A 24221-nucleotide genomic window follows, 5' to 3' on the forward strand; every position below is an offset into this window, starting at 1 on the left:
TGGAACTCATTGTGTAGACCAGGCTGACCTGGAACTCAAGAGATCCACCTCTCTCTGCCTCCCAAGTGCTGGGATTAAAGGTGTGAGTTACCATGCCCCACATTGTTTTTTTTTGTTTTTTTGTTTTTTGTTTTTAAGATTTATTTATTAATTTATGAGTACACTGTAGCTGTACAGATGGTTGTGAGCCATCATGTCCTTGCTGGAACTTGAACTCAGGACCTCTGTTTGCTCTAACCCAGCTCGCTCTGGCCCAAGGATTTATTTATTATTATATGTAGGTACACATGGCCCAAGGATTTATTTATTATTATATGTAGGTACACAGGAGCTGTCTTCAGACACACCAGAAGAGGGCGTCAGATCTCATTACAGATGGTTGTGAGCCACCATGTGGTTGCTGGGATTTGAACTCAGGACCTTTGGAAGAACAGTCAGTGCTCTTAACTGCTGAGCCATCTCACCAGCCCGAAAGGCCATTTTTTTAACTGACAGCTTTCAGCCAGAAAAGGAGGAGGAGGAAGAACTTCTTCATAGGGCCAGTGTGGCTCCTTTGATGTCTTTAAGTCAGCGGTGTTATACTGAGGGTTGCTGAGAACTCAGGTGTAATGTTGAGGATCATTCAAACTCCTAAATCATGTATTTTTTTTTTTTATTAGCTTCGATGGGGTAGTATTTCATTTTGTACCTTGAGGCTTCCAAGGATACTGGAGACTCAGACATCATCTCATGCTAAGCTGTTTGAGACAAACCACAAGTGATCCCAGGACTTGGAAGCTGGAGGCAGGCGGATCAGAATTCTAAGGACAACACAGCAAGTGTGAGACTAGCCTGAGGTACAGGAGACCTAGTCTCAGGATTTAAAAAAATAAAATAAAATAAAGACAAGCCTTGAAACCAAGACTCTCTCCATTCTGAAACCTTTGGAGAAAAGGCCAAGTTTGGTTTGTGCCTGCACTATCATGCCCAAAAGCTTCTGAAATTTCATCCTGCTCACCGGAAGGCCTGCCTAGCAGAGGTTCCGGTCACTTCAATGTGCGGATGACTTCCTCTGGGCCCTTTCATGGCAGCATGTGAGGGTATTTTTGGTGGCCAAGGGCAGCAAGGTTTTGTTTTATTTTCATTTTCAATAAGGTTTCACTATGGAGGGGCAGGGAAGCCTACATCTCACTGTATAGCTGAGGGTAGCCTCAAACTTGTGATCCTCCTGCCTTAGCCTCTTCAGGGCTGGGTCTGTAGTCATGAATCATCATATCTGGATTAGAAAGGGGAACTTTTAAAGTCATAGGTGAAGTATAAATTATTGCAGTCATGGAAAACAGAATTAAACTGGGTATGATGGTATACGCCTTTAATACCAGCACTCAGGAGGAAGAGGCAGGGAGATCTCTGTGAGTTCCAGGCCAGCCTGGTCTATAAAGTTCCAGGACAGCCAGGGCTGTTACACAGAGAAACCCTGTCTTGGAAATAAAAAAAAAAAAGTCTATTTGGCATGTGATCCTGTTCAGCCTCATTGCTGAGTATATCCCCAATTTGCTTCTTGGTCATGATGTTTTGTCCAGGAATAGAAACCCTGACTAAGACACCCCCTATTTTAAGTTTACATTGGTTAAGTTTATGGCTTGATCTCCATCTTCCAAATACAACCATACTGAAAATTAAATGCGTCTGCCTTTTCCTCGGCATTTCCTTGCTTTATTTTTTTTATTAATTAATTAATTTATTTATTTATTTATTATTACATGTAAGTACACTGTAGCTGTCTTCAGACACACCAGAAGAGGGCGTCAGATCTCATTTCGGGTGGTTGTGAGCCACCATGTGGTTGCTGGGATTTGAACTCTGGACCTTCGGAAGAGCAGTCGGGTGTTCTTACCCACTGAGCCATCTCACCAGCCCCTCCTTGCTTTATTTATGGGGTGAGTAGCTAGATTTTGCTGAGGTCTTCCAGTGCTCATACCCGTGGGCCCAGCTCACCTGCACTCCTATCACCAGGGCCAGCTCTACTTTGCTGCCCGAGTGAGGTGCGGGGCCTGGTCTGAGTGCTCAGCTGATGATGGGAAGGGACGGCTCTCCCCATCTCTTGGTGAGACATTTTCTTTTTAGTGATTGCTGTGAGTGGAGCCCTCCCTGGGCTGGTGGTTCTTGGTTCTATTAAAAAGCAGGCTAAGCCAGGCAGTGGTGGCGCACTTGGGAGGCAGAGGCAGGTGGATTTCTGAGTTCGAGGCCAGCCTGGTCTACAGAGTGAGTTCCAGGACAGCCAGGACTATACTGAGAAACCCTGTCTTGGAAAACCAAAAAGAAAAAAAGGAAAAGAAAGAAAGAAAGCAGGCTGAGCAAGCCATAAGGTGCAATCTAGTAAGCAGTACCCCTCCATGGCCTCTGCACCGGCTCCTGCCTCCAGTTCTGACCCCGTTTGAGTTCCTGTCCTAACTTCCTTCAGTGATAGACTACAATGTGGAATTGTAACCAAATAAACTCTTTCCTACTGATCTTGTTTTAGGTCATGGTGTGTAGCCAGTCTTTTTTCTACTTTGTGAGTTCTTCTTTCTTCCACCCTTCTCCATCCATTTTCTTCCACCCTTTTAGCCCCTAACATAGATAAGAGAGGAAAGGAAAGAGATCCCTGAATAAAGTCGGGAGTTGGAGATGGGGTAACGTTATCCTTAGACTATTGCCTGCTGATGCTAGGGGCATCAAGTTCCTTGGGGCAAGTTTGAGCTTCATGTCAGGCTATCTAATTTCTTCTTGTTGTTTCTTCTTTGCACATGACTACTTAATAAACCATGACTAAAAACAACCTGCCTCTTGGGGCTCATTTATATACCCTCTCAAAAGTCCCCAGAATTCCAGACACTATGTGCAGCTGGCAAAGTCACACCCCGACAAGAGCAGGAGGCAATCATAAAACTGCTATGGACATTCTGAAGCAGTCATATCCCACACCTGGGATTAAAACAACAGATTCTTGTAATATTGTGTATTTAAAAGAAACCAAATTTCCCACTACAATAGTGTCCCATCATAGTAATACTATAAGCCTAACTAAGGCATTGTTCAAAAGTCCAAGTCCACATTCTTCCCCTGGACTGGAAGCATACCCCTTTAGTTCTAAGCTATAAACAATTACATACCTCCAAGATACAATGGTGAGGCAGACACAAGATAAACATTCCCACATCAGACAGGAAGAATGCATTGTCCTGAGGACCATCTGAAGTGCATCAGGCCACCTGCTAAATCCTCTGGATCTGGCATACATCAGGATGAGGGTAGCCCTTGGTTACCCTCCCCACACAGAGTGGCTGGTTGCAGACCATGTGGGGCCATGGCTGGCATTGCACCGTGGCTCTGATGCTATCTAGGGGTTCAGGAACAGGTTAATTTTCTCTGACAAAGAACTAAAAGGCAGGGGTGAGGCTTGGAGAAATGGCTTAATTGTTAAGAGCACTGCCTGCTTCCAGAGGACCCAGGTTCAGTTCCTCACACCTACATAGTGGCTCAAAACCATTTATAACTCCAGTCCCAGGGCACCCCCCCCCCCGCACTCCCCTCCCCACAGTACAGAAGCACACGGTCAGACAAAACACTCCTGCATATAATTTTAAAAAGAAATAAAAAGCTGGAAAGATGTGGTACTGAAAATATTGAGTTTTAGGACAGCCATCATATGGTACCTGGGAAATCAGTATATTCTACTGGACTGTTGAGGCCTGCCACTCTAGCATAGCTATAGCCATTTTGTTCCATGTCTACTGGTCACTGACACAAAAAATTAGTTTGACTCAGAGCAGGGTCGTGCCGACCACACACACTGTTATGTTCTGAGGTCTCTTTTTCTAAGATTGCTTGCTTGCTTGCTTGATTTATATGTGAGTGCACTGTAGCTGTCTTCAGACACTCCAAAAGCATCAGATCCCACTGCTGGGAATTGAACTCAGGACTGGAAGAGTAGTCAGTGCTCTTAACTGCTGAACCATCACTCCAGCTGTTCTGAGGATTCTTTTTTTTTTTTTTTTTTTTTTTGGTTTTTCGAGGCAGGGTTTCTCTGTGTAGCCTTGGCTGTCCTGGAACTCACACTGTAGACCAGGCTGGCCTCGAACTCAGAAATCCGCCTACCTCTGCCTCCCGAGTGCTGGGACTAAAGGCGTGCGCCACCACGCCCGGCGTTCTGAGGATTCTTAATCTTAAATTATACAACTCTAAGTTCCAGTTAGGACCCATCAGAATAGAGGTCAGTTAGAACTATTCTGCTTAGCTAGCCAAAATAGCTTGAGTCACAGCTGATCACTGGGCAGCACTTCCTGCACCTGCACATAAGCTCATTGTGGTTTTTCCCTTTACAAGCCAGCCCTGAGAAGTGTTCAAGGTCCAGTCTCAAGTCCCAAGTCTAGGCTGTGACCATGATTGATCAATCTTGGGGTGTGCATTCAATAAACTAGCCCTGTTTAACTGAGAATGGAGTCTGAGTGGTCTGTAGGGCTATTCCTGAACCCCAACACACTCCTTATTTTCACTAATAGAAGTAGTTAAGATGGGGCTGGAAAAATGGCTCAGCGGTTAGGAGCACTAGCTGCTCTTCCAGAGGTCCTGAGTTCAATTCCTAGCAACCACATGGTGGCTCACAACCATCTGTAATGGTATCGGATGCCTTATTCTGGTGTGTCTGAAGAGAGTGACAGTGTACTCACATACATAAAATAAATAATTCTTAAAAAGTTAAGAAATGACACAAACAGAAGCTCAAAGACAAAGGATGACTCAGAAGCTCAAGGACAATTTATTAGAGTTTAGAAGGAAATTCCCAGGGCAAAGTGTAAATTTCACAGCTTCCTGGTCAATGAAAATGAAGACATGATGTAGCTCCAAGATATGGTTGAGAAGGTTTTTACTGTAGATATGAGGGAGAGCACAGCCGGGGGCATCTGGAAGAGTCTAGAGCAGGGAGAGAAAGAGTAGATTAGACATGACCAGGAGACTGAACCAGGCCATGAGAGGAGTGTAGTGAAATTTTTCATTTCTTTAAAAACACAGAAATGCTATGTGAATATGCTTTTGTTTTAACCCCAGGTGTGCGGTATGGGGCTGCTTCAGATTGTCCACAGCAGCTGACTATGACTTGTCTCTTCCTCTGGCAGGAGCGTGATTTTGCCAGCTGAAGATAATTGATATTTGGAATTTTGGGAACTCTAGAGAGGGTATAAAAAATGCCAGAGCCCTGAGAGAGGCCATGGTGGTGGCTGCTCCTGCTGCTTGGAGATATTATGACTTGCCCCAAGGAACTCAAAGTCCCTAATCATCTCCCACCTAGTGTTGGGGTAGAGAAGGGTAGAGAAGGGTGGTAGGAAAATGAATCCAATAAAATTGCCAAAAGTACAGTTATAGCCGGGCAGTGGTGGCGCATGCCTTTAATCCCAGCACTTGGGAGGCAGAGGCAGGTGGGTTTCTGAGTTTGAGGCCAGCCTGGTTTACAAAGTGAGTTCCAGGACAGCCAGGGCTATACAGAGAAACCCTGTCTCAAACAAAAAAACAAAAACAAAACAACCTCCCCCCCCCCAAATACAGTTATATAGGAGGGAGGAGGGAAGAGGAGAGAGAGGGGGGGACAAGAAAGAAGACCAGGAGACAAGATCAGAGAACCAAGAGAGAGCATGGCAGGATGGAAAGTCTTTATAGGAAAGAGACACGGGGTGGGGTGGGGGGGCAGGGGTTGGGGGGGGAAGGGAAGCGAAGCCCCTCCCCTGGAGAGGTTTAGGGTAGGGGGCTGGGGTGAGATGAGCAGAGGGAGCCAGGATGCCAGCCAGGGAGTCTGTACCAGGTACTTGACATGCTGAGACAGCCTATGGCTAGCATGCACTCCGAATGCTAACAGGCACCACAGCCATTTATCCTGAGTGTCTTTGGGACCTGAGACCTGGAAAGGACATTGGCAAAGAGTCATGCTGCTTGTGATAAGTCATGCTGGAGGACGGCCACCCGCAGCAAGCAGCCACACGATGGGAAGTGCTGTTGAGCCTTGGTCACCATTGTCCCGACGACCTACAGCGCTTGGCGCTTTTATCTCTGCTCACTCTGTTCTTTCCCTGCCCAGTCTTGAGTTTTCCCTCTCTCTCCAAATCTTTTCAAATTCTTCTTGCCTTTCAGCCTAAGAGAAGCCAATTAAATTCAAAACAAAGAACCTGAGTGCTCTGCTCTTCACAACCACTTCTGCAGTCTTAGCCATTCCGTTCAGCTTTCCATAGACTGCAGGGCACAGTCTCAACACAGCCTTATAGTGGTGGGACAAGACCAGATCCATTCCACCCTCCTAGAGAATATTCCCTCCCTCCCTCCTTCCTTTCCTTGCTTCCTCCTTTCCTTCCTTCCCCCTTCCTCTGTGTTTTGGTTTTTTTTTTTTTTTTTTTTTTTTAGATTTATTTAATTAAATGTAAGTACACTGTAGCTGTCTTCAGACGCACCAGAAGAGGGCATCAGATCTCATTACAGATGGTTGTGAGCCAGCATGTGGTTGCTTGGATTTGAACGCAGGACCTTCAGAAGAGCAGTCAGTGCTCTTAACCCCTAAGCCATCTCTCCAGCCCCCTGTGTAAGATTTTAAAGAGTAAAATTAGGCAAAGATATTTCTTATAAAGTCAGTACATTTCCAAGGAATTGCATGTGCACTTCCTTCACTGCCCTCTAGATCACCTCGCAGCTCAGGACTTCTCTCCAAAAAAAATCTTTTGGAAAGAACTGATACTTAACTCAACTGTGCTGCCCATTTTACTGCAATTCTTTAATAAGTTTGTTTTATTTAAGACAGGGTCTCCCTATGTAACCTTGATTGGCCTAGAGCTAACTATGTAAATGGAACCTGTCTTGAATGTTCTAAAGGTTGGCCTACCTCTACTTCCAAGTGCTGAGAGTAAAGGCATGCGCCACCACATTGGGCTTATTTTTCTTTTATCTCCACTTGAATTAAGGACATACAACAACTTCAGCATTCTCTGAGATCTTTGCCTTCCAGTTTCTTGAAGTAACTTATTTAAAAAATACTTTGGGGAGGCACATACTTTTATTTGAGATGGGGTTTTTCTGTATACCCTGGCTGTCCTGGAACTTGCACTGTAGACAAGGCTGGCCTTGAACTCAGAGATCCATCTGCCTCTGCTTCCCTTGGTACACATCTTTTTATTACCAGCATTTGGGAGGTAGGGGTAGGTGGCTCTCTGGGAGTTTCCAGTCAGGACTACATAGTAAGACCCTATCTAAAAAACTAAAAGACTTAAAATTAGGTGTATGTGTCTATGTGTTTGGGTATGAGTACATGAGTGCATGTGATGCGCCTGCCCAATCTGAGTGCTGGGAACTGAATCTGGGTCCTCTGGAAGAATAGCACGTGCTAGCCGCCTCTTGAAATGATTTAACAGTTAACCGGCTAACCCGAAAATGTAACTAAACGGATTCGAAGCTGACTTCTGATGCGTTCCTCTCAGGGTCTTTGTAGATAGGTAGGGTTTGAGCGTAGGGAAAGAAAGGAGAGTACGGAAAAGGGCGGAGTTTGGAGAAGAAGCAACCAAGATCAGAGAAGTGGGCGTGGTCGTCGGGGAGAACCGCACAGTGCACCTGCGCAGCATCGCGGCGCTTCCCCCTCCTGTTGGGCTGAGGTGTGGCTGTCGCTTGGGGGTCGTGACAAGGCGGGATTTAATGTGGTGTAGGTGGGGCCGGCGAGGGAGACGTAGTGTCAGCGGGCAAGGGTGGGATGTGGCCGGCGCTGGTGCTTTGCGTACTCTGTGTGCGCAGCCATGCGGCACTCCGGTGTGTTCCCGTGGGCCGGCGCGCCGCTGTGACGTAGTCCTGCGGGCGGTCCCTGATGCTGCGGCGCCCGCTGGTCGGGCTGGCGGTGGCCGCCCTGGGTCGGGTCCCCGCGGACGGTGAGTGCGCTGGTGGCTGGTTGTCTTCGGAGTGGGACTTGTGGCAGCATATTTCCCTTGCGTGCCTTCTTCAGTGACCCTGTTCTTGTGGGGATGCCGGGTGAATGTGTTTCTCGGGACCCCAGAACGACAGGGATGGGCACGCGGAGTCCCAGTTGCCAGCAGATCGGTGCAGCCTGAGCCTAGTCTGCGCTCTTCCTCTGCTCCCTACCCAGCCGGCGTCCTGGGTAGGCTCAAGCACATGGCTTTACTCCAGAGCCATTGCGGGTGTTGGACTTCAGTGATTGCAGATGGTGCAGGCCCTGATGACTATTAGGATTTGGCCTGTCCCGATTTGTTTTGTTTTAGAAAAAAATATTAAGCTGCCTTTGGGCTTATTATTCTCAGGCATCGTTTTATCCAACGTGGAAGTGGGCGGGGTTCGTTCTGGTGGTTCCTGGAGGTGGAGCAGGTGACATTAGCTCCACGGTATCTGAGGAGAGAGGGAGAAAGCAAGTGAATGACTGGTCAGCCTTTGATAGGGTCCAAGGAGAGAAAGAAGAATGCGGTTTGTTTCTGTGGGTGCTCCTTAAGTTCACCTTGCAGGAGGTCATAGGCTAGTTATGAAAGCGACTACTAAAGTTGTTTCCCTTTCTTGTCTGTCTTGACAAACACAAAATATCCAGGAAACATGATGTAATTGGAAAAGAAAAGGCAGAAGGGGGTGTGAGAGGAAAGAGCCCAGGCGACAAAGAAGGAAAGTTAGAGTAGGGTTGAGCTCTTGGGAGGCAGCCCTATGAGCAAGGTTTCTTGTATCCCTGACTCTTCTGGTTGGGCCTTAGTCTTCCCTGTCCCATCCTGTCCTGTCCCCATCCTCCCTGATTACATGTGATGGTCCCTATCTTTCTTTCTTTCTTTTTTTTTTTTTTAAAGATTTATTTATTATCTATAAGTACACTGTAGCTGTCTTCAGAAGAGGGCATCAGATCCCATTACAGATGGTTGTGAGCCACCATGTGGTTGTTGGGATTTGAACTCTGGACCTCTGTAAGAGCAGTCAGTGCTCTTAACCACTGAGCCATCTCTCCAGCCCCGGTCCCTATCTTCTTGATTCTGCTTCTGCTGGTCCCTAGTCTGCCCTGCCCTGCCCTACCCATCCCCTGCCTACACGACCTGGGCCTGAGTTTCCTTTGCTCTACCCTGTCCCCCATCCTCCTCCACTGTTCAGTCTTCCCTGACCCTGTAAGGCCTTGGTGTCCCTTCTGCACGAGTGAGCGAGCAGATGACAAACTGTGCAGTGTCCTAGGTCTTTCCCCTTTATCCTTGTTGGGCTCTGAGCCCTTTTTCCTTTATGTTCCCTCTACCTCATGACTCCTGGCCAAGGAATCAGCCTGTTCTTTTTTGTCCTTGCTGGGAAGAGATGGGCAGCACCAGGAAGATGCAGCAGGCTGTCCGTGGTTGGCTGCTGCTCCTCCACCTCTTTGTTGGGAGGCCGTGGTAGGCCCATATGGCTCAGAGGAATAAGATTGAAAATGCTTTGGCTGCTCTGGCTGCTGCTGTTGGAAGAGGTGCCTAAGTCCTGGGGGCTCAGGGCTTGGGTGTGCCACTCACGTCTGCCTAGCACTGTTTGTCTTAGAAGACTAGTAATTCTTCTCATTCCTGGAAGGGCCTTCTCTTCAGTTGACAGGAGGGAGGTGATGGTTGTGGCAGATTTCCAGTCCTAGAGGCCTGAGGTATAGATTGGAAGAGGCTGTATAGGAAGTTTTGTCTAGGATGTCCCAGCAGAGCATGTTCCCTCCAGTGCTCCTATGAAGTCGCTTGAATCTTGGCTTGTTTTACAATTAGGGGCTTGGGGCTCTTTGTCAGGCAGTTGAAGTTTGGGACTGGGAAAGCTGAAGAGATGGGGGTCCAAAGTTTCTTCAGTGGTCTCCCCAAAGGAAGTTGCTTCTATCCACCACATACTTATATAAATGCTAGGTCAAAGACTATATCTATAATTTCTGACATAAGCTGTGGCCCTGTGGAGATGTAGTAATAGTCTTGTCACCTGGCTACTGATGAGAGAGAGCCCCTCCTTCAGTGGGCCTGGGGATTTCCCAGGTCCATACTAGTCCTGCCTGGCCCACACTGTCCTTGCTGTCTGCCACTGTACCACACAGCTAGCTAACTAAGGTCATCTGGAGTCTTTGTAGATCCAAGCAAGTTTAGTGTCATAGAAGGTCACCGAGGGCTGTCAGAGATCTGTGAGCTGTATGTGCCAAGGGATACCTGCTGGGACTTTGCAGAACCAAGGTGTGAACAGGATGGCACTTGGAGAGATGTCTTCCCGTCTTTTGTGGTTTAGCAACAAGACAGAACTTACACACTGTGACTCCTGAAAGAGGGCTTGGGAGTTAGGTACCTCAGCGGGGAAGCAGTCGGGTGTGAAGAGCTGGGTAGGATTCAGCTCTCTGACGTGCGTCTGCATGCGCGTGCTAGTGTCCTCCTTCCTGCTGCCTGGTCATGGCCTACAGGGTTAGGGCAGGTGAGGGCTCCTGTAGTGCCAGAGATGAGGGTTTTGGGCTGGATTGTGGGTGACGCCAACTCATTCCTAGAGTTGGAAGCAGGTTATAAAGTCCTGGATAGGTACAGGCAGCTCCATTGCTGATGGGATGGCAGATCGTCTTTCCCAACCAGGCTTGTCCCTAATACATGGCTTCCTAGAGGCTCTCCTCCCTGGGATCCTTTTCTCAGAAGTTTTCTTACCTTGTGCACTTTGGAACATCTCTCTTAGCTTTGGTTCTCCTGTGTTTTCAGTGTGTGGGATACACCTATGCGGTGAGCCTCTCCGAGCCCCATGTGAGCACTGCCTTGAGTTCCTTTGACGCTCAAGGGAACCAACAGCTCCAGAAATGGCTGTTTGCAAAGTGCAGATGTAGAACCCATACTGGCAGCTGCAGGTCACAACCTGTGGCCCTCACAGGGCATCTGAGGCTGTGCAGCACCTTGGGGCGCTGTCTGACTGAGTGCCTGATACAGGCAGAGGGGAAGGAGCTTCGAAGGAGCTGGGCTGTGTGGTTTGCAGCGCACACCCTAAGGCCAGGCCATGGTGGAAGCAGCAGGGCTGGCTCAATGACTAGGGAAAGGGATGCCTATGCCATTGAGAAGTTGGTGTTGAGTTGGGTGGCTGGAGCCCGGAAAGGAAAGGGTATAGAGTGGTCAGTGTGATTGGCCGGTAAGCATTCTGCAGAAAGGCAGAAGGGAGCAGATTTGTTGAGAGGCAGCACTGACGATCCTTGGTAAGTTTCCCTAGGTCCCTTTTCTGTCTTTTTGATAGGTGGTCCTATGTTCTTCTCAGGGACAAGTGCATGTGCGCATGTGTGCATCTTCATTGTACATGTGTGGCATGCATGTGCATGCACGTGTACCCTACATACAGTACTTGTGTTTCTGTGGGATAGAATCTGATAGAATACCAGCAACACTGCTTTTGTAAGATTACTTCATGGCCTACATTGGGGATTAAGAACACAATTCCTCTCTAAGCTGGTGCCCTTCCTGTAGCCTGTGTCTTTAAGTCAAAGGTGCTTGGGTTGACAGACAGCAGCTCCCCAATACCTTCCCTGATCTCCCTCTGCCTAGACCTCAGAAGAGAGCAGCAGCTCAGGTCTCTCAGTACTCAGTGCCGGGGTGGCTCTTCCTGGTCTCCCGGTGCACTCAGATGCTGCCCTGGCTGTTTGAACAGGTGTAGGCGCAGATCTCAGGAGCAGGACAAGTAACTGCCCCGTCCTTCCTGCAGAGTGGGAGGACAGGGCTGATGTCACAGTGCAGGCAGGGCTGGTGCCCGAGGGATTTATTGCTCAGAAGGGCGGGGTATAGGCTTGGCAGAGATTAGTCCCCCTAGCCCTCAGTGCAGAGCAGCCACTGACTCTTCCCAGGCTACCATGGAGGCTGCAGCACATCAAGTAGGTGGGTGCCGTCCTGGGAGGCAGGAGGGCCTTTATAGACCGGGTTCTTGCCGTGTAACTGACCTGCTCAGACTCCTGGCTGGAGGACCACGGCTGACAGTGAGGTGGGGCTGTGTCTGCTCAGGCACGAGCCTGGGAGCAGGGGGATCAGTTGGTACTAAGGTGATGCCATCGGAACCTCAAGGAAGGAAGCTCAGGTCCCAGATAGCCTGATGGAGGAGGTTCCTGCTGGGCTTTCATACCTACAGCCGGTGCTCCTCCCTGGCAGCCCGGACCCGTGGCCCACCCTGAGCTGCACACGTTGCCCTTGGGAGGTAGGGGGTGCTCATCCAACTCTTGGCAGCAGATTGTCCTTCCTAGACAAGTCAGAGATGGTTGCATATCTAGTGGGAAGTTTCCCAAATAGGCTTGGGTTGAACAGACTTGAGGATTTCTGTAGGGATAGGGACATTTCTATTTCAGACTTGGGACACCTGTGGGCAGTGCCATTTAAGGGAGTCAAAGCTCAGGCAGCAGTGTGAAGTCAGATTCTGAAGGGCAGCCTCTATGGGGTGGGACCAGTGTGCTACATTGTCTGGCTCTGGGTCACTTGGCCTGTGGACATCCTGTTGGGTGTGGGTGAGGCTGGATATTGGAATCCTGTCAGCCTTCCTGCTGCCTGTGTTTGCCACCTTGCCAGTTGACTGGTGTTGTGAGGAGAGGTCACAGTATATGAGGATGTTGGCCTTCACGTCACTGTCTCCTATGGAACAGAATGCCAGGGCACCCGTGAAGCTAACCCCAATTATGTCTATGATATCCCTCCTCCCACAGGCATGGCAGGCCCTAGGCCAGTAGTGCTGAGCGGGCCGTCAGGGGCAGGGAAGAGCACTCTGCTCAAGAAACTGTTCCAGGAGCATGGCAGCATCTTCGGCTTCAGCGTCTCCCGTGAGTGCCTCCGGACCTTGAAGGGCAAAGAGCTCAGAGGCTGTCCCAGCACAGGACTGTTCCTAGAGTCCCCAGATGCACACACCCGATCTAGCAGATGCTCTCCTCACCCTCCTCATCCCCATTACCCTCTCCCTTCCCAGGCCTCCTTCTAGAGTAAGCATCTTGGCCCCAGTGACTTCTTGACATCTGGTCTGGGCTGCCCACTGGCTGAGCACCGCCTGCTGTTACGTAACCAGAGGACAGAGCAGGCCATTAAGGGAAGACCTGGGTGGGGGAAGGTTTGTAGATCCCTTCAGTGTGTGATAATTTTGTTTGTTTTTTTTTTCCTAGATACTACAAGGAACCCACGACCTGGTGAAGAAGATGGCAAAGGTGAGCCGGCCTGCTAATTCAGGGGTTTTGGGCACCAGCTAGTGAGTGTTGGGGCGGAGGTGGGGGTAGGGGTAGGGGCAAGGTTGCTCTGTGCCTTGGCTGTAACAGCTTCATCCCCAGCAGGAGAATCTCTCTTGCTATTGGGTTCACGGCTTGATTAGAGTCTGCATCATAGTGAAGGCTGAACCTTCTTCCTGCCTGGTGTGTGGAACCTGGCCATTTCCAATCCTCCAGCAAAGACAGTGGGGACAGTGGTATCTGTTCCAGCCTAGATCTGGCCATAGCAGTCCTGTGTAGGATGGAGAGGGGCCAGGTCAGGCAGGGATGGGTTTCGGGTACCTTCTGGAAAGCTCTCTTCCTCTCCAGATTACTACTTTGTGACCAGGGAGATGATGCAGCGTGATATTGCAGCAGGGGACTTCATTGAGCATGCTGAGTTCTCAGGGAACCTGTACGGGACAAGGTGGGCTGAGTTTGGTGTGGGCTCAGCTTCATGGATCAGGGTAATTCCAGAGCTGTTAACAAAAGGAAGCACTCTAGCCTGTCACCTCTGACCTCACAGTGCTCTCCTAGTCTCCTGCCTAGGGCTGGGATGGCTTGCTAACCCCCTAGTCTCTGAGCATAGCTGATAGGCTCCAGGGAACAAGCAGGCCCAGTCATGCCCCAGGCTCGTCTGTCCTCAAGCCATCTGGCGAGGCAAAGAGCCACAAGAGGCACCTCACGTGGAGAGGTAGGCAGTGCCAGGCAGCCCAGGCCCAAACCTTTTTGGCTTTCGGCTACAGGACAGGTACAAAGGGCTGTGATGTCAGAGGGCCTGACAGGGTTGAGTATATGCTTGGAAGTTCTGGAAAGTACAGAGGGTGCTGGGTTCACGAGAGCCTCTGCACTACCCAGGTCAGGCCCAGGATGGGCCTTGGGGTGGAAAGGGCCGAGTTTCTCTGAAGCTCTCGAAAGCCTTAAGAAGCCAACAAGGTTAAGCAGTCATTGCATGTATTCCTGAGGGTGGCTGGAGGGCAAGAACTCCTGTGGGCTTAAGGGCCAGGTCTTCTCTTGGATCCACTGAACATCTATCTGCTCACTGTCCTTCCCTGCTCCCAGCAAGGAAGCTGTTCGGGCTGTGCAGGCCATGAACCGCATCTGTGTGCTAGATGTCGACCTACAAGGTGTGCGCAGCATCAAGAAGACTGATCTGCGTCCCATCTACATCTTTGTGCAGCCTCCCTCGCTGGACGTGCTGGTGGGTACTTGGTGTGGGAAACCTGCAGGGCAGGTCCTGAGACCTGCAGAATACTGACCTGACAAGGACCTGTATTTCAGGAGCAACGACTGCGACTGCGCAACACTGAGACTGAGGAGAGTCTGGCAAAGCGGCTGGCAGCTGCACGGACAGACATGGAGAGCAGTGAGTGCAGTCAGACCATTCGTACCTTCTGAGCATGTGGCCAGCCCATCCACCAGAAATTGGGGAGGACCAAGGGTAAAGATGGAAGGGTCGAGACCACTGTCTGCAGAGCCTTTGAGAGGCCACACTTGTTTACTGACTTAAGTGTTGTAGGTATCTTTTTGTAGCTATGCTCTTGCTTCTGGGTCTGAGCTTGGCCCACATTCAGACACTGTCATTGAACCTTTTGCTGTTTCCCTGTGTGCATGTGGCAGTCCATCCCAGGCAGAGCTGGTTCTGAGAGGCCTGGGCAGGGGCAGTGGTCCACACTCCAGAAGTCAGGACTTGATGGGAGCAGCCCCCAGCTGAGGTTCTCTAGAAGAAGGGAAGCAAGAGTTCTGTCCAGCCCTGGCCATCCTACCACAGTGACAGCAAGAGTAGCCATAGCCAGATAGCAGGTTGTTAACAGTGGGGCAAGCCCAGAAGGGGCCAAAGTCCCAGTGTTCCTGAATCTGTCTCTTGTCTCACCCCAGGCAAGGAACCTGGCTTGTTTGACCTGGTGATCATCAATGACAACCTGGATAAAGCCTATGCAACACTGAAGCAGGCGCTCTCTGAGGTAGGCCCCTTCCCATCTACCCTGTCCTGGGGAAGTCCCCTGCACAAGCCATCCTGTGAACGCAGCAAACCCTGTTGCTCACACCCTTGGTGTGTTGTAAGCAGCACTGGCTCTGCCAGTTGCCAGACTGGTCAAGTACAGGTGCAAAGCCTGAGTCCCTGGGAACCCAGGGAGGATATGAGACCTAGCCCTCCCTGGTTCCCGCCTCTCCTGACTTTCTGTTTCCCTTCTTCCTTGGCAGGAAATCAAGAAAGCACAGGGAACTGTCCATGCCTGAAGGCCTGCTTCATTCCACAGAGTGATGCCTGTGGTCTAAATTTGCCCGGAGGTGGGGGGACCTTCGCCAGGGCACCAAGGACTTGTAGTAGACTTCCACTGTGGAGTAGAAGGAGCTACCCTTTGTCTGACCACATGGTGGCTCTGCACCATGGGCTGACTCACTGAGACTGAATGACTCCAAAGAGTACCCATATCTAATCTCCCTGGACTATTTGTGTTCCTTTCCTTGTTCTTCCTGCTGGAGCGGGACTGACCTCTTAATAAAGTAATTACTGAGTTATAGTGTCACAGCCCTCCATACTGGGCTTATGGCCTCTGGCTTTCTGCCCCTCTCTGGTCAGCCCAGATGAAGACTGCTAAGGGGGCTCTGCATAGGTGTCCGGTGGCCCTTGTCCCTGCCCGCATTCAGGGTCCACCAGTCATCAGAATGCTGGCTAGGGTTGCTTGTGTTCACTTCTTCCCCTGGGAGCCAGGCAACTGGGACAATCAGTATGGGCTGGAATCGGCTCAGCCCTGGACAACCTAGTGCTGCTGTCTCTTTGAGGTGCTTCTGAGCCATTTGGGGACTCAGAGGGATAGACATCACTTGCCAGGAACCAAAGTGCCCAGCCGCAAGGGAAGAGCTAAGGTCATAATGCTGGCCCTGGACCTGTGGGTGCTGTGTGTTCTTGTCCTTGGGTATAGCCAGCCAACACAAGGAAGGGCAAGTGAACCCTGTTAGGGCTGGTAGGCAGGCAGAGTCCTGGGCCTTTTGTAAAGATCCCAAGTTTTGAGCTCTAGAGGTTGTAGCAGGGTGCAGCATTCTTGAGGGAGATGTCCCTCCCCTCCTGTCCACGATGAGACATTCTGAGTGTCTGGTCCTGCTGTCCTCCCTCTTCCTCTGGGCTCCCGGCCCAGGCTGCTGGCTCCGCCCAAGAGAGCAATCCCAGCAGGGAGGGCAGTGGTTGTTGCCAGCTACCCCCACCCGGTGGTCAGCCACAGCTCTGCCTTGTGCATCTCCAGGTGAGGTTGCTCCTGGGGCAGACTTGGGGGTATTAACTGGATGTGGGTGTGAAGAGGGCAGGCAGGTACCCAGGCAGAAGTAGCCAGGGAGACTGGGACGTCCTGGGCTGCCTCCAAAACTGCAGATGTTTCTCTAGAAGGGTGAGCCAGAACTGCCTGGACTTCAAGTGGAGGCTGGGGAGACCAGCAGGCCTGTCTAGATCCCTGCTGCTCCACCCCCAGGGACAATCATGGATTCAGACCCTAGGGGGAACAATGGAGCCCTTGAGGGCCCCTCCTCCATCCCCCATTGTGCTTGGTGGCGAGAGGTGGCCCTAGCCCCACAGTATGCCCTTAGAGAGGATCAGCATCCAGCCGGCAGGTGGAGGGGCTCAGCCGAAGGTTTGCATTTCCAGCCTGGAGAAGGTAGGGAGGGTACTGCTGGGGCTGCAGACTGGCTGGACCTTGACTGGTCTGTACTCCTTACTGCTAAGGTGGAGGTTCCCAGGTTCCTGCATCCCCTCTCAGGCTATGTGGGGTGTGTCACAGGTGGTGCCAGATGCCACCCTGGAAGACTCACTGAGTCTCTGGCCAGATCTTGTCTTGCTGTATTAAGGGACCCTCAGGGTGTCCTTTAGCTTGGCTTCAGCTGGCTTTGTGGCTCTTTTGGGGTAACTAGACCCATGGTAGAGGGAGATGGGAACAAACCGGAGAGCCTTGGGTGTTTTTAGTACCTCCCCCAGCAGCTGAGACCCTTCAGACCATCTTAAGATGGGTCAGTCCACCCCAGCCAGTTGTAGTGTGTCCCAGGGATCAGTATGGGCACCAGGCCCAGTCTACTGAAACTGAAGAAACTTCATTATCCACTTGCCTGCTACCAAGCAGACCCTCTCAGCAGCTGGACCTACACAACTGCTGCTGTGTTAGTGTGGCCCCGTAGCCAGCACAGAAGTCTTCGGGATGCCACAGCAGTTCGCTCTAAGTGCTTCCTTCCCACCTACCTTCTGTGTCTAGGGACTGCAGAGAGGGAGATATTGAGGATGAGCAGCCAAAAGGGGAGGGTCCAAGGACGGGGAGGTTGGAGAAGATCCACTTTGGAGGGCCTGCTGGCTGGAGTTGGCTCTGTATGGGACAGTGTCTGTGGACCCAGCTGGGAAGTGATTTCTAGAAATGGGGAGGGGAACCTGGCTCAGCTGTGGAGGGGCTGGCAGGACTGGAGAAACAAGGACCAGGGTGAGTATGGACTTTCCACAAGAAATTGGGCACACGTGTGCACTCTGGGCAATGCCAAAGGAAGGCATGGAGAGTGGGAGGGGGTTGCCTACTCAGGCTAGCGCTCCGTTTCTGGAATGCAGTTTAGCTGAAGGCTCAACCTGTAGGAGTTGTCTAGACTTAGGGTTGTGACTCTTACACCAGGTAGGTGCAGGCTAGCCCATCTGTTTTTCTGGTCCCCACAGTATGAAGTTGAAGAAGTTATGCCTTATTGAACTACCAGGAATGTGACTTGGGTGCTGGTGAAGAAGGCCTCACAGGTCAAAGAGGGAGGTTGGTAGTTTCTGCTGGGTGCCACACCTCTGTGGTAGAGTCCTACATCTTCAACATGTTTAAATTTACAACAGAGGAGATAACAGTACAGAAAAGATCCTGGAGGACCTCATTTCCCATTCCATACTGGCATGAAACACATCACCATAATAAATTCTAGTGCTGCCTTTGTTAGTGAAAAGCTGCAGTCTGTCTGTTTCCTACATTCCCTTGCCCCTCCTGATACCACAGCACCTCTTAGTCTCCTTGTTTTAGCTGCCCATGGCTACTTAAATACTACTTGGGTATTTTTCAGGGTGCCCTCTTGGAAACTGGCCTGTGTTTTCTCTTGCTTTGTTGGGGTTATGGGTTTCAGAAAGAATACTATGGGGGTGTTGAGCCTGTCTTTATAGGTGGTATCAACAGCCATGATGACGAGTCATAGGGCTCAGGTGTCACTGCAAAGGTACAAGTCCCCATTTCATGCTGTCCTCTGATATGATGTTGCCACCCACATGTGGCTGCTGGAGTGGGTGTGTGCTCCCCTTAACTGTATGTCCCATCTCAGAGTTCCTCTGCACAGAGATGGGATGGTTCTCCAGTCATCAGCCTGGTTATTCATGGGTGCAGTTGTTATTATCTGGGGTATCTGTAACCAAAGCTGCAGTCTGTGATTCTACTTTCCTTAGTCTACTGGTTGAATTGTTACAGTGTCAGTGTAAGCAATCCACCTATCAGTGTGTGTGAGTGTGTAAGCACATTCTTCCTCTTTGAGCTTTCTCCACACTCTTGTTTCCCTCCTTAGCCTTCTGATCAGCTACTTCCCCCAGGGATTCGAAGTTCCTTTTATTGAAAGAGAAGTGAGGCCAGGCGTGGTGGCGCACGCCCAGAACCCAGGACCTAGATAGGGTCTTTGTTTTGTGAGTGGGGCTTGAGAAAGGGTCTCAGTGACATCTGACTCACCGTGTAGCAGAGGATGACCTTGAAATTCCAATCTCCCTATCTGTCTCCCAAGCACTAGAACTACAGGCAGTGTGAACATACCCATGTCAGAAATGCTTGCACTTCTCACGTGTTTCCACAGCCAGGGCCTTTCAGAGGACACAGCCAGAGATCATACACACACCACAGGTTTCCACGGTGTATCTGTAAGTGACCTCTGTGAGAGTCCGAGTCCGCCTCTACCAGCTAAACACAAATGCATTCTAGAGTCCCTAGCTCATGATGGTGTCAGAAAATTAACCTTTATAGTGATTGGGAAGCATCTGATAGGCAGACTAGAGTGTTGAGTATGAATAATTCTCTGTCTGTCCTCCCTGCTCCTCCCCCACCCCCACCTCCAGTGCGTGTGTGTAAAACTTGTATGGCCAGGTGATTTTGCTTGTGTCTATGAAGTCAGGGAAAGGCGGCAGGTGGGAGCTCCAGCACAGCAGAGAATGTAGTAGCAGGAGCCAACTGAGGATGGGCAGGGCACTTGGGGCAGTGACTAGGTGGGACCCTGATATGTGCCCTAGTCAGAAGTCACTGGAGGAGCTGAGAGCATAGACATGCCTGAAAGTCCCAGCACTTGTCAGGCAGAAGGAGAATGATGGAGAGTTCAAGGATATCATAACTCTTACAAATTGATACATACGGAGTCTGAAGTCCACCTGTGCTACATAAAACCTTGTCTTTTAAAAAAGTCATTGAAGGGCAATGGGGGTAATCTCCGTGTGCATTCTAAGGTACCCCAGTGGGCATGAGCCAAGTTTATAGGGAGAGTGAAGCAGCTAGGACCTAGAAAGCAAGTGACAATCTGGTACCAAGTTGTGCAGATAGCACGTGTGGGTGGTTTCAGGGTTTGCTGGTACACTAAGATGTTCAGGAGACAGCAACACATGTAAAGCAGTCTGAGAGTGGACAGGTCCCTTTGAAGGAGAGATTGACATATGGGTCTGATCCCTCTGTAGTTTAAGGTACTTGCTGGTGTGTCAGTGCCAAGGCTAGGCAAGAGAGTTATAGGCTAGAGGTTTCACCGGAAGCTCCCCCTGTACATGGCCCAAGCCCAGGTTAGCTCTACAAGCATAGCACATCTTCGTGCCATTCTAAAGAGTGAATAGCTGTGACTGCATGCAGGCTTTGAGTGACAGGTCCTTCCACCCAGGGACAGAGTCAGCCCAGGGCTAAGCTACAGTGTCTCCATTGTTGCCTGTACACATCTTGACTCCAGTGCTGATCAGCTACTGCGACAGGAGTAGGTATGCCGGAGAGAAATGGCGAGTTGTCAAGCAAGGCTTTTTCAGAGATTCAGTTATTAAATACTCCACACTGCCAGGCAGGTCTACCCAGACCATCCTGTGTCTGCACTGGTAAGCCTTAGGCTCCAATGATTGAACTTTCAGGTTGGGGGACTGACTGAAGCTGAGGGAAGAGAGTTGAATCTACTCTCATGTTCTTATGTGTGCATCACATGTGTGCCTGAGCTCACACTTCTTTATGAATGAGCATTTGTGAGCATTTGATTGTGTAAGTCTTGAGTCTTCACATGTGTGGTTGAGTGTGTGAATAAATGTATATGAATATTGGTGTATATGAGTATGTGGGTGCCAGTGTGTGTGTGCACACGTGTATTTATAATGTCTACATCCTTGAGCATACATTTGTCTCTGAGGGCATGTACACGCATATGAGTGTACAGTGTGTGTCTACAGATGTGTACCTGTGTGCACATGAGGGTAGCTACACAGCACATACACATGAGTGTATGTGCGTGTGAATATTTGCATATATAACACAGACACACAAGCTTGCATGTGCATGCATGTGTTCACATGAGAGTGTGCGTCTCTGATTACACACATGTCGTCCCAAGAGGGGATGCACAGATGTGAGGATGTGGGGCCATTTCCTCAGGAACCCCTGTTGTTCTGCTGGCTGCCCCCTCTTCCTGCCCTGAGGGGAGAGGCCCTAGCTACATAAAGAGCTCTGGAGCCACCAGTCCTGATGCTGGTCCATACCTGCTGCTGCTATCTCCAAGGCCCTGCCAGGGGAGGGAGCCAGAAGTGTCAGTGTTGAATGCTTGGGGGACTCCTGCCCCATACTTTCCCAGGAGCAGGTAGTAACTCCGTGGGTGCTGTGACGAGGGAGGGTGTGCACGAGGGAAACACAGGGCCTTTCTCTGACACATATCTTCCAGACTGAGTTGAGTCGGTCTGAATATTGTCATCTCTGAGGTTCACAGGTGCCCAAGTGTTGTCATGTATCAGTCTGCAGCCTCACCAGTCCTGCCTGGACAGATCCTGGGACAGTCCAGGGGACTAGGACCTGGGGCTAGATGAAAGAGCCCTGGATGGCCTCTAAGCAGTGGGAGGGGTGAGAGGGGTAGCAGACAGGCTAAGGGCTTGGGGAGGATCGTTTAATGGAAGGGCCCCCTAGAGCTGCTGTGCGGGGTGTGGAAGGACAAAGACTGGTGCTGCTGGAATGGGAAGCTAAAGCATTGGGGAGGGCTGGGGGCCGAAGGTTTGGGGTTGAGGGATGATGGAGCCTCAAGACTATGGGTTCTGACCACAAAGGCTGGGATGCAGTAGAGGTTGAAAAGGCCTGAGTGGCTGGCAGGCTTGGGGCAAGTCCTAGCAGGATGGCATCCAATTGGGACTGAGCCAGGCTGGTGCTGTCCCTGTTCCCCCTCTCTGCCAATAAAGGCAGCACAATGGCTTTATGGCTTTAGGGGCCTGAGACAAAGGTGCACTTCCTACAAGTTGAAGCTTTCTTGGAGATCTTTAGGAGAGAGCAGACAGGAAGGGCAGGATCAATGGAAGATTCTCGGTCCCCATCTTTAGCACATAGGATGTGAATGCAGAGGCAGGAGACCTCTGTAATGTAGTGAGCTCAAGGTCATCTGGGGTGTTTAAGTAGACAGCTGCTGGATAAGCCTGCAGGCTCCACAACTCTGGGCTCAGCAGCTCCCAGTTGTGTCCCTACTGACCACCTGCATGCATGCCTGTAGGTCTCACCTGCTTGCTCCCATGACCAACATGAGCTGGAGCTTCCTGACGCGGCTGCTGGAGGAGATCCACAATCATTCCACCTTCGTGGGCAAAGTTTGGCTCACTGTGCTGGTGGTCTTCCGCATTGTGTTGACAGCCGTCGGTGGTGAGTCCATCTATTCAGATGAGCAATCCAAGTTCACCTGCAACACGCGGCAACCGGGTTGTGACAACGTCTGCTACGACGCCTTTGCGCCCCTGTCTCATGTGCGCTTCTGGGTCTTCCAGATAGTGGTCATCTCCACACCTTCTGTCATGTACCTGGGCTATGCAGTCCACCGCTTGGCGCGGGCCTCGGAACAGGAGCGCAGACGCGCTCTCCGACGTCGCCCTGGCCTCCGGCGCTTGCCCAGGGCTCAGTTGCCACCGCCGCCACCTGGCTGGCCAGACACCACCGATCTGGGAGAGGCGGAGCCCATATTGGCTCTAGAGGAGGATGAGGACGAGGAGCCGGGGGCGCCTGAGGGCCCCGGAGAAGACACGGAGGAGGAGCGAGCGGAGGATGTGGCTGCCAAAGGGGGCGGAGGTGATGGCAAGACGGTGGTCACTCCTGGCCCGGCCGGGCAGCACGACGGGCGGCGGCGCATCCAGAGGGAGGGCCTGATGCGTGTGTACGTGGCTCAGCTGGTGGTTAGGGCGGCCTTCGAGGTGGCCTTTCTGGTGGGCCAGTACCTACTGTACGGCTTCGAGGTGCCACCCTTCTTCGCCTGCAGCCGCCAGCCGTGCCCCCACGTAGTGGATTGCTTCGTGTCGCGGCCGACCGAGAAGACGGTCTTCTTGCTGGTCATGTACGTGGTTAGCTGTCTATGCTTGTTGCTTAACCTCTGTGAGATGGCGCACCTGGGTCTCGGCAGTGCGCAGGATGCTGTGCGTGGCCGTCGGGGAGCCTCAGCGGCGGGTCCTGGCCCCACGCCGCGCCCACCGCCCTGCGCTTTCCCGGCCGCGGCCGCCGGCCTGGCTTGCCCTCCAGACTACAGCCTGGTGGTGCGTGCAGCTGAGCGCGCGCGAGCGCACGACCAGAACTTGGCGAACCTGGCACTGCAGGCGTTGCGCGATGGGGCGGCGGTGGCGGCGGTTTCCGCGGACCGCGACAGTCCGCCGTGCGCAGGGCTCAATGCAACTTCTCGGGGGGCACCCAGGGCGGGCGGCCTAGCTTCCGGAACCGGCAGCGCCACGTCGGGGGGCACCGTTGGGGAGCAGGGCCGGCCGGGAGCTCAGGAACAGCTGGCCACTAAGCCCAGGGCTGGCTCTGAGAAGGGCAGTACAGGCAGCAGAGACGGCAAGGCCACCGTGTGGATCTGAGGGCCCTGCGGAGAGCTCAGGGAGGGCTTGGCATGAGGATTCAGTGGAAATCTTTGTGCCCTCAACCAGTGATCTCTGGCAAACCTCGTTAGGGGTCTTTAAAAGAGGGAGCTGAAGCCCCTTAGGAGTGCTGGCTCAGGTACCTCCCTGCGGGATAGGAAGGGGAGTGACCAGGGTCTTATTTGTGACCCCTGAGGGTATGGGGACAGAGCTGTGTCCCAGGAATTGACTGCCCCTCCAGGCTATGCTGAGCAGGGATGACCCCTCTGCTGGGCCTTCCAGCCCTTCCTTCCAAGGCTCTCTCGCAGCTTCCCCATAGGATTTGGGGTGTCTGGCACGAACCTTTTGGGGACTGAGCTTATCCTCAGTGCAGCAGCAGAACGGGTTCCTCTGTAGCGCCCTCAGCCCTTACAGAGCCAGAGAACTCCCAGGTCAGGGACAGGCAGCCAGCACTGATTACTCTCGGCCCTTGGCTCCCCACTTGAGGCAGACTGAGCAAGACCCGAAGGAGGCCCGGACCAAGAACAGCTCCTCTCTCTGAGCTGAGATCACTTGGTATGACTCCTTCTTAGGGGACATCCTGGAAGTTCTGTTGTGCCTTGCTGCTTAGATGCATAAAGCTGTGGCCCAGGGCTGTGGTGTTGGCCATGTTGGAAAATTAGAGCTCTGGGGGGCCTGTCCCTATCTTCTGTCCCCTTCTCCCCGTTTTAAAGCCAACTTCTAGAACAAAGGAAGTAAAATAAAACTAACTTTTGTTTACACTCAAGTGTGTCCATGTGCTTATGTGTCTAAGCCCACATTGCACACTGGTCAGTGTGCACCAGTGTGTGTGTGTGTAACCATGCATTGTGTCTGAGCATTCGGAAACGTGTCCACAGCAGTTCATTGGGAAAGACTGAATTAATTTTGGGGAAGCTGGGAGAGGAGACCCCCTCCTCTGGGACAGGCTGGAAAAGAAAGCTGGAGACC

The 24221-nt window shown here is 51.4% G+C and overlaps 2 protein-coding genes across 6 annotated transcripts; both read left to right on the forward strand.

Annotated features, from left to right (window-relative positions):
• Positions 1–7626: 7626 nt before the first annotated feature.
• Positions 7627–15718, forward strand: Guk1 (guanylate kinase 1). 3 transcript variants are annotated; one of them, XM_021177386.3, is made up of 8 exons: positions 7627–7646; positions 12653–12766; positions 13100–13141; positions 13508–13604; positions 14240–14378; positions 14459–14543; positions 15056–15141; positions 15383–15718. In XM_021177386.3, exons 2-8 carry the CDS (start codon positions 12655–12657, stop codon positions 15416–15418), a joined length of 597 nt encoding a protein of 198 aa, XP_021033045.1. In that variant the 5' UTR covers positions 7627–7646; positions 12653–12654; the 3' UTR covers positions 15419–15718. The 3 variants fall into 3 exon arrangements, with proteins under 3 accessions (XP_021033045.1, XP_021033042.1, XP_085686102.1); XM_021177383.3 differs by lacking the exon at positions 7627–7646 and adding an exon at positions 7755–7913; XM_085829976.1 differs by lacking the exon at positions 7627–7646 and adding an exon at positions 11801–11840.
• A 646-nt stretch (positions 15719–16364) lies between these two features.
• Gjc2 (gap junction protein gamma 2) lies at positions 16365–24018 on the forward strand. 3 transcript variants are annotated; one of them, XM_085829977.1, is made up of 3 exons: positions 16653–16827; positions 20941–21019; positions 21911–23964. In XM_085829977.1, exons 1-3 carry the CDS (start codon positions 16653–16655, stop codon positions 23250–23252), a joined length of 1596 nt encoding a protein of 531 aa, XP_085686103.1. In that variant the 3' UTR covers positions 23253–23964. The 3 variants fall into 3 exon arrangements, with proteins under 3 accessions (XP_021033642.1, XP_085686103.1, XP_021033643.1); XM_021177983.2 differs by lacking the exons at positions 16653–16827; positions 20941–21019 and adding an exon at positions 16365–16422 and having other exon boundaries at positions 21911–24018; XM_021177984.2 differs by lacking the exon at positions 20941–21019 and having other exon boundaries at positions 16769–16827; positions 21911–24018.
• The last annotated feature ends 203 nt before the right edge of the window (positions 24019–24221 follow it).

Source organism: Mus caroli, unplaced genomic scaffold (assembly GCF_978045245.1).
Source record: "Mus caroli unplaced genomic scaffold, Mus_caroli_1 scaffold_13, whole genome shotgun sequence".
NCBI classification, from domain to species: domain Eukaryota; kingdom Metazoa; phylum Chordata; class Mammalia; order Rodentia; family Muridae; genus Mus; species Mus caroli.

Coding starts and splice junctions, on each gene's coding strand:
- Guk1 (XM_021177383.3), top strand. CDS start 7,853: ATGCTGCGGCGCCCGCTGGTCGGGCTGGCGGTGGCCGCCCTGGGTCGG. Junction 14,544..15,055: donor ACGGACAGACATGGAGAGCA/GTGAGTGCAGTC, acceptor GTCTCACCCCAG/GCAAGGAACCTGGCTTGTTT. Junction 15,142..15,382: donor TGAAGCAGGCGCTCTCTGAG/GTAGGCCCCTTC, acceptor CTTCCTTGGCAG/GAAATCAAGAAAGCACAGGG.
- Gjc2 (XM_085829977.1), top strand. CDS start 16,653: ATGGATTCAGACCCTAGGGGGAACAATGGAGCCCTTGAGGGCCCCTCC. Junction 16,828..20,940: donor GCATTTCCAGCCTGGAGAAG/GTAGGGAGGGTA, acceptor TGCTATCTCCAA/GGCCCTGCCAGGGGAGGGAG. Junction 21,020..21,910: donor CCATACTTTCCCAGGAGCAG/GTAGTAACTCCG, acceptor GCATGCCTGTAG/GTCTCACCTGCTTGCTCCCA.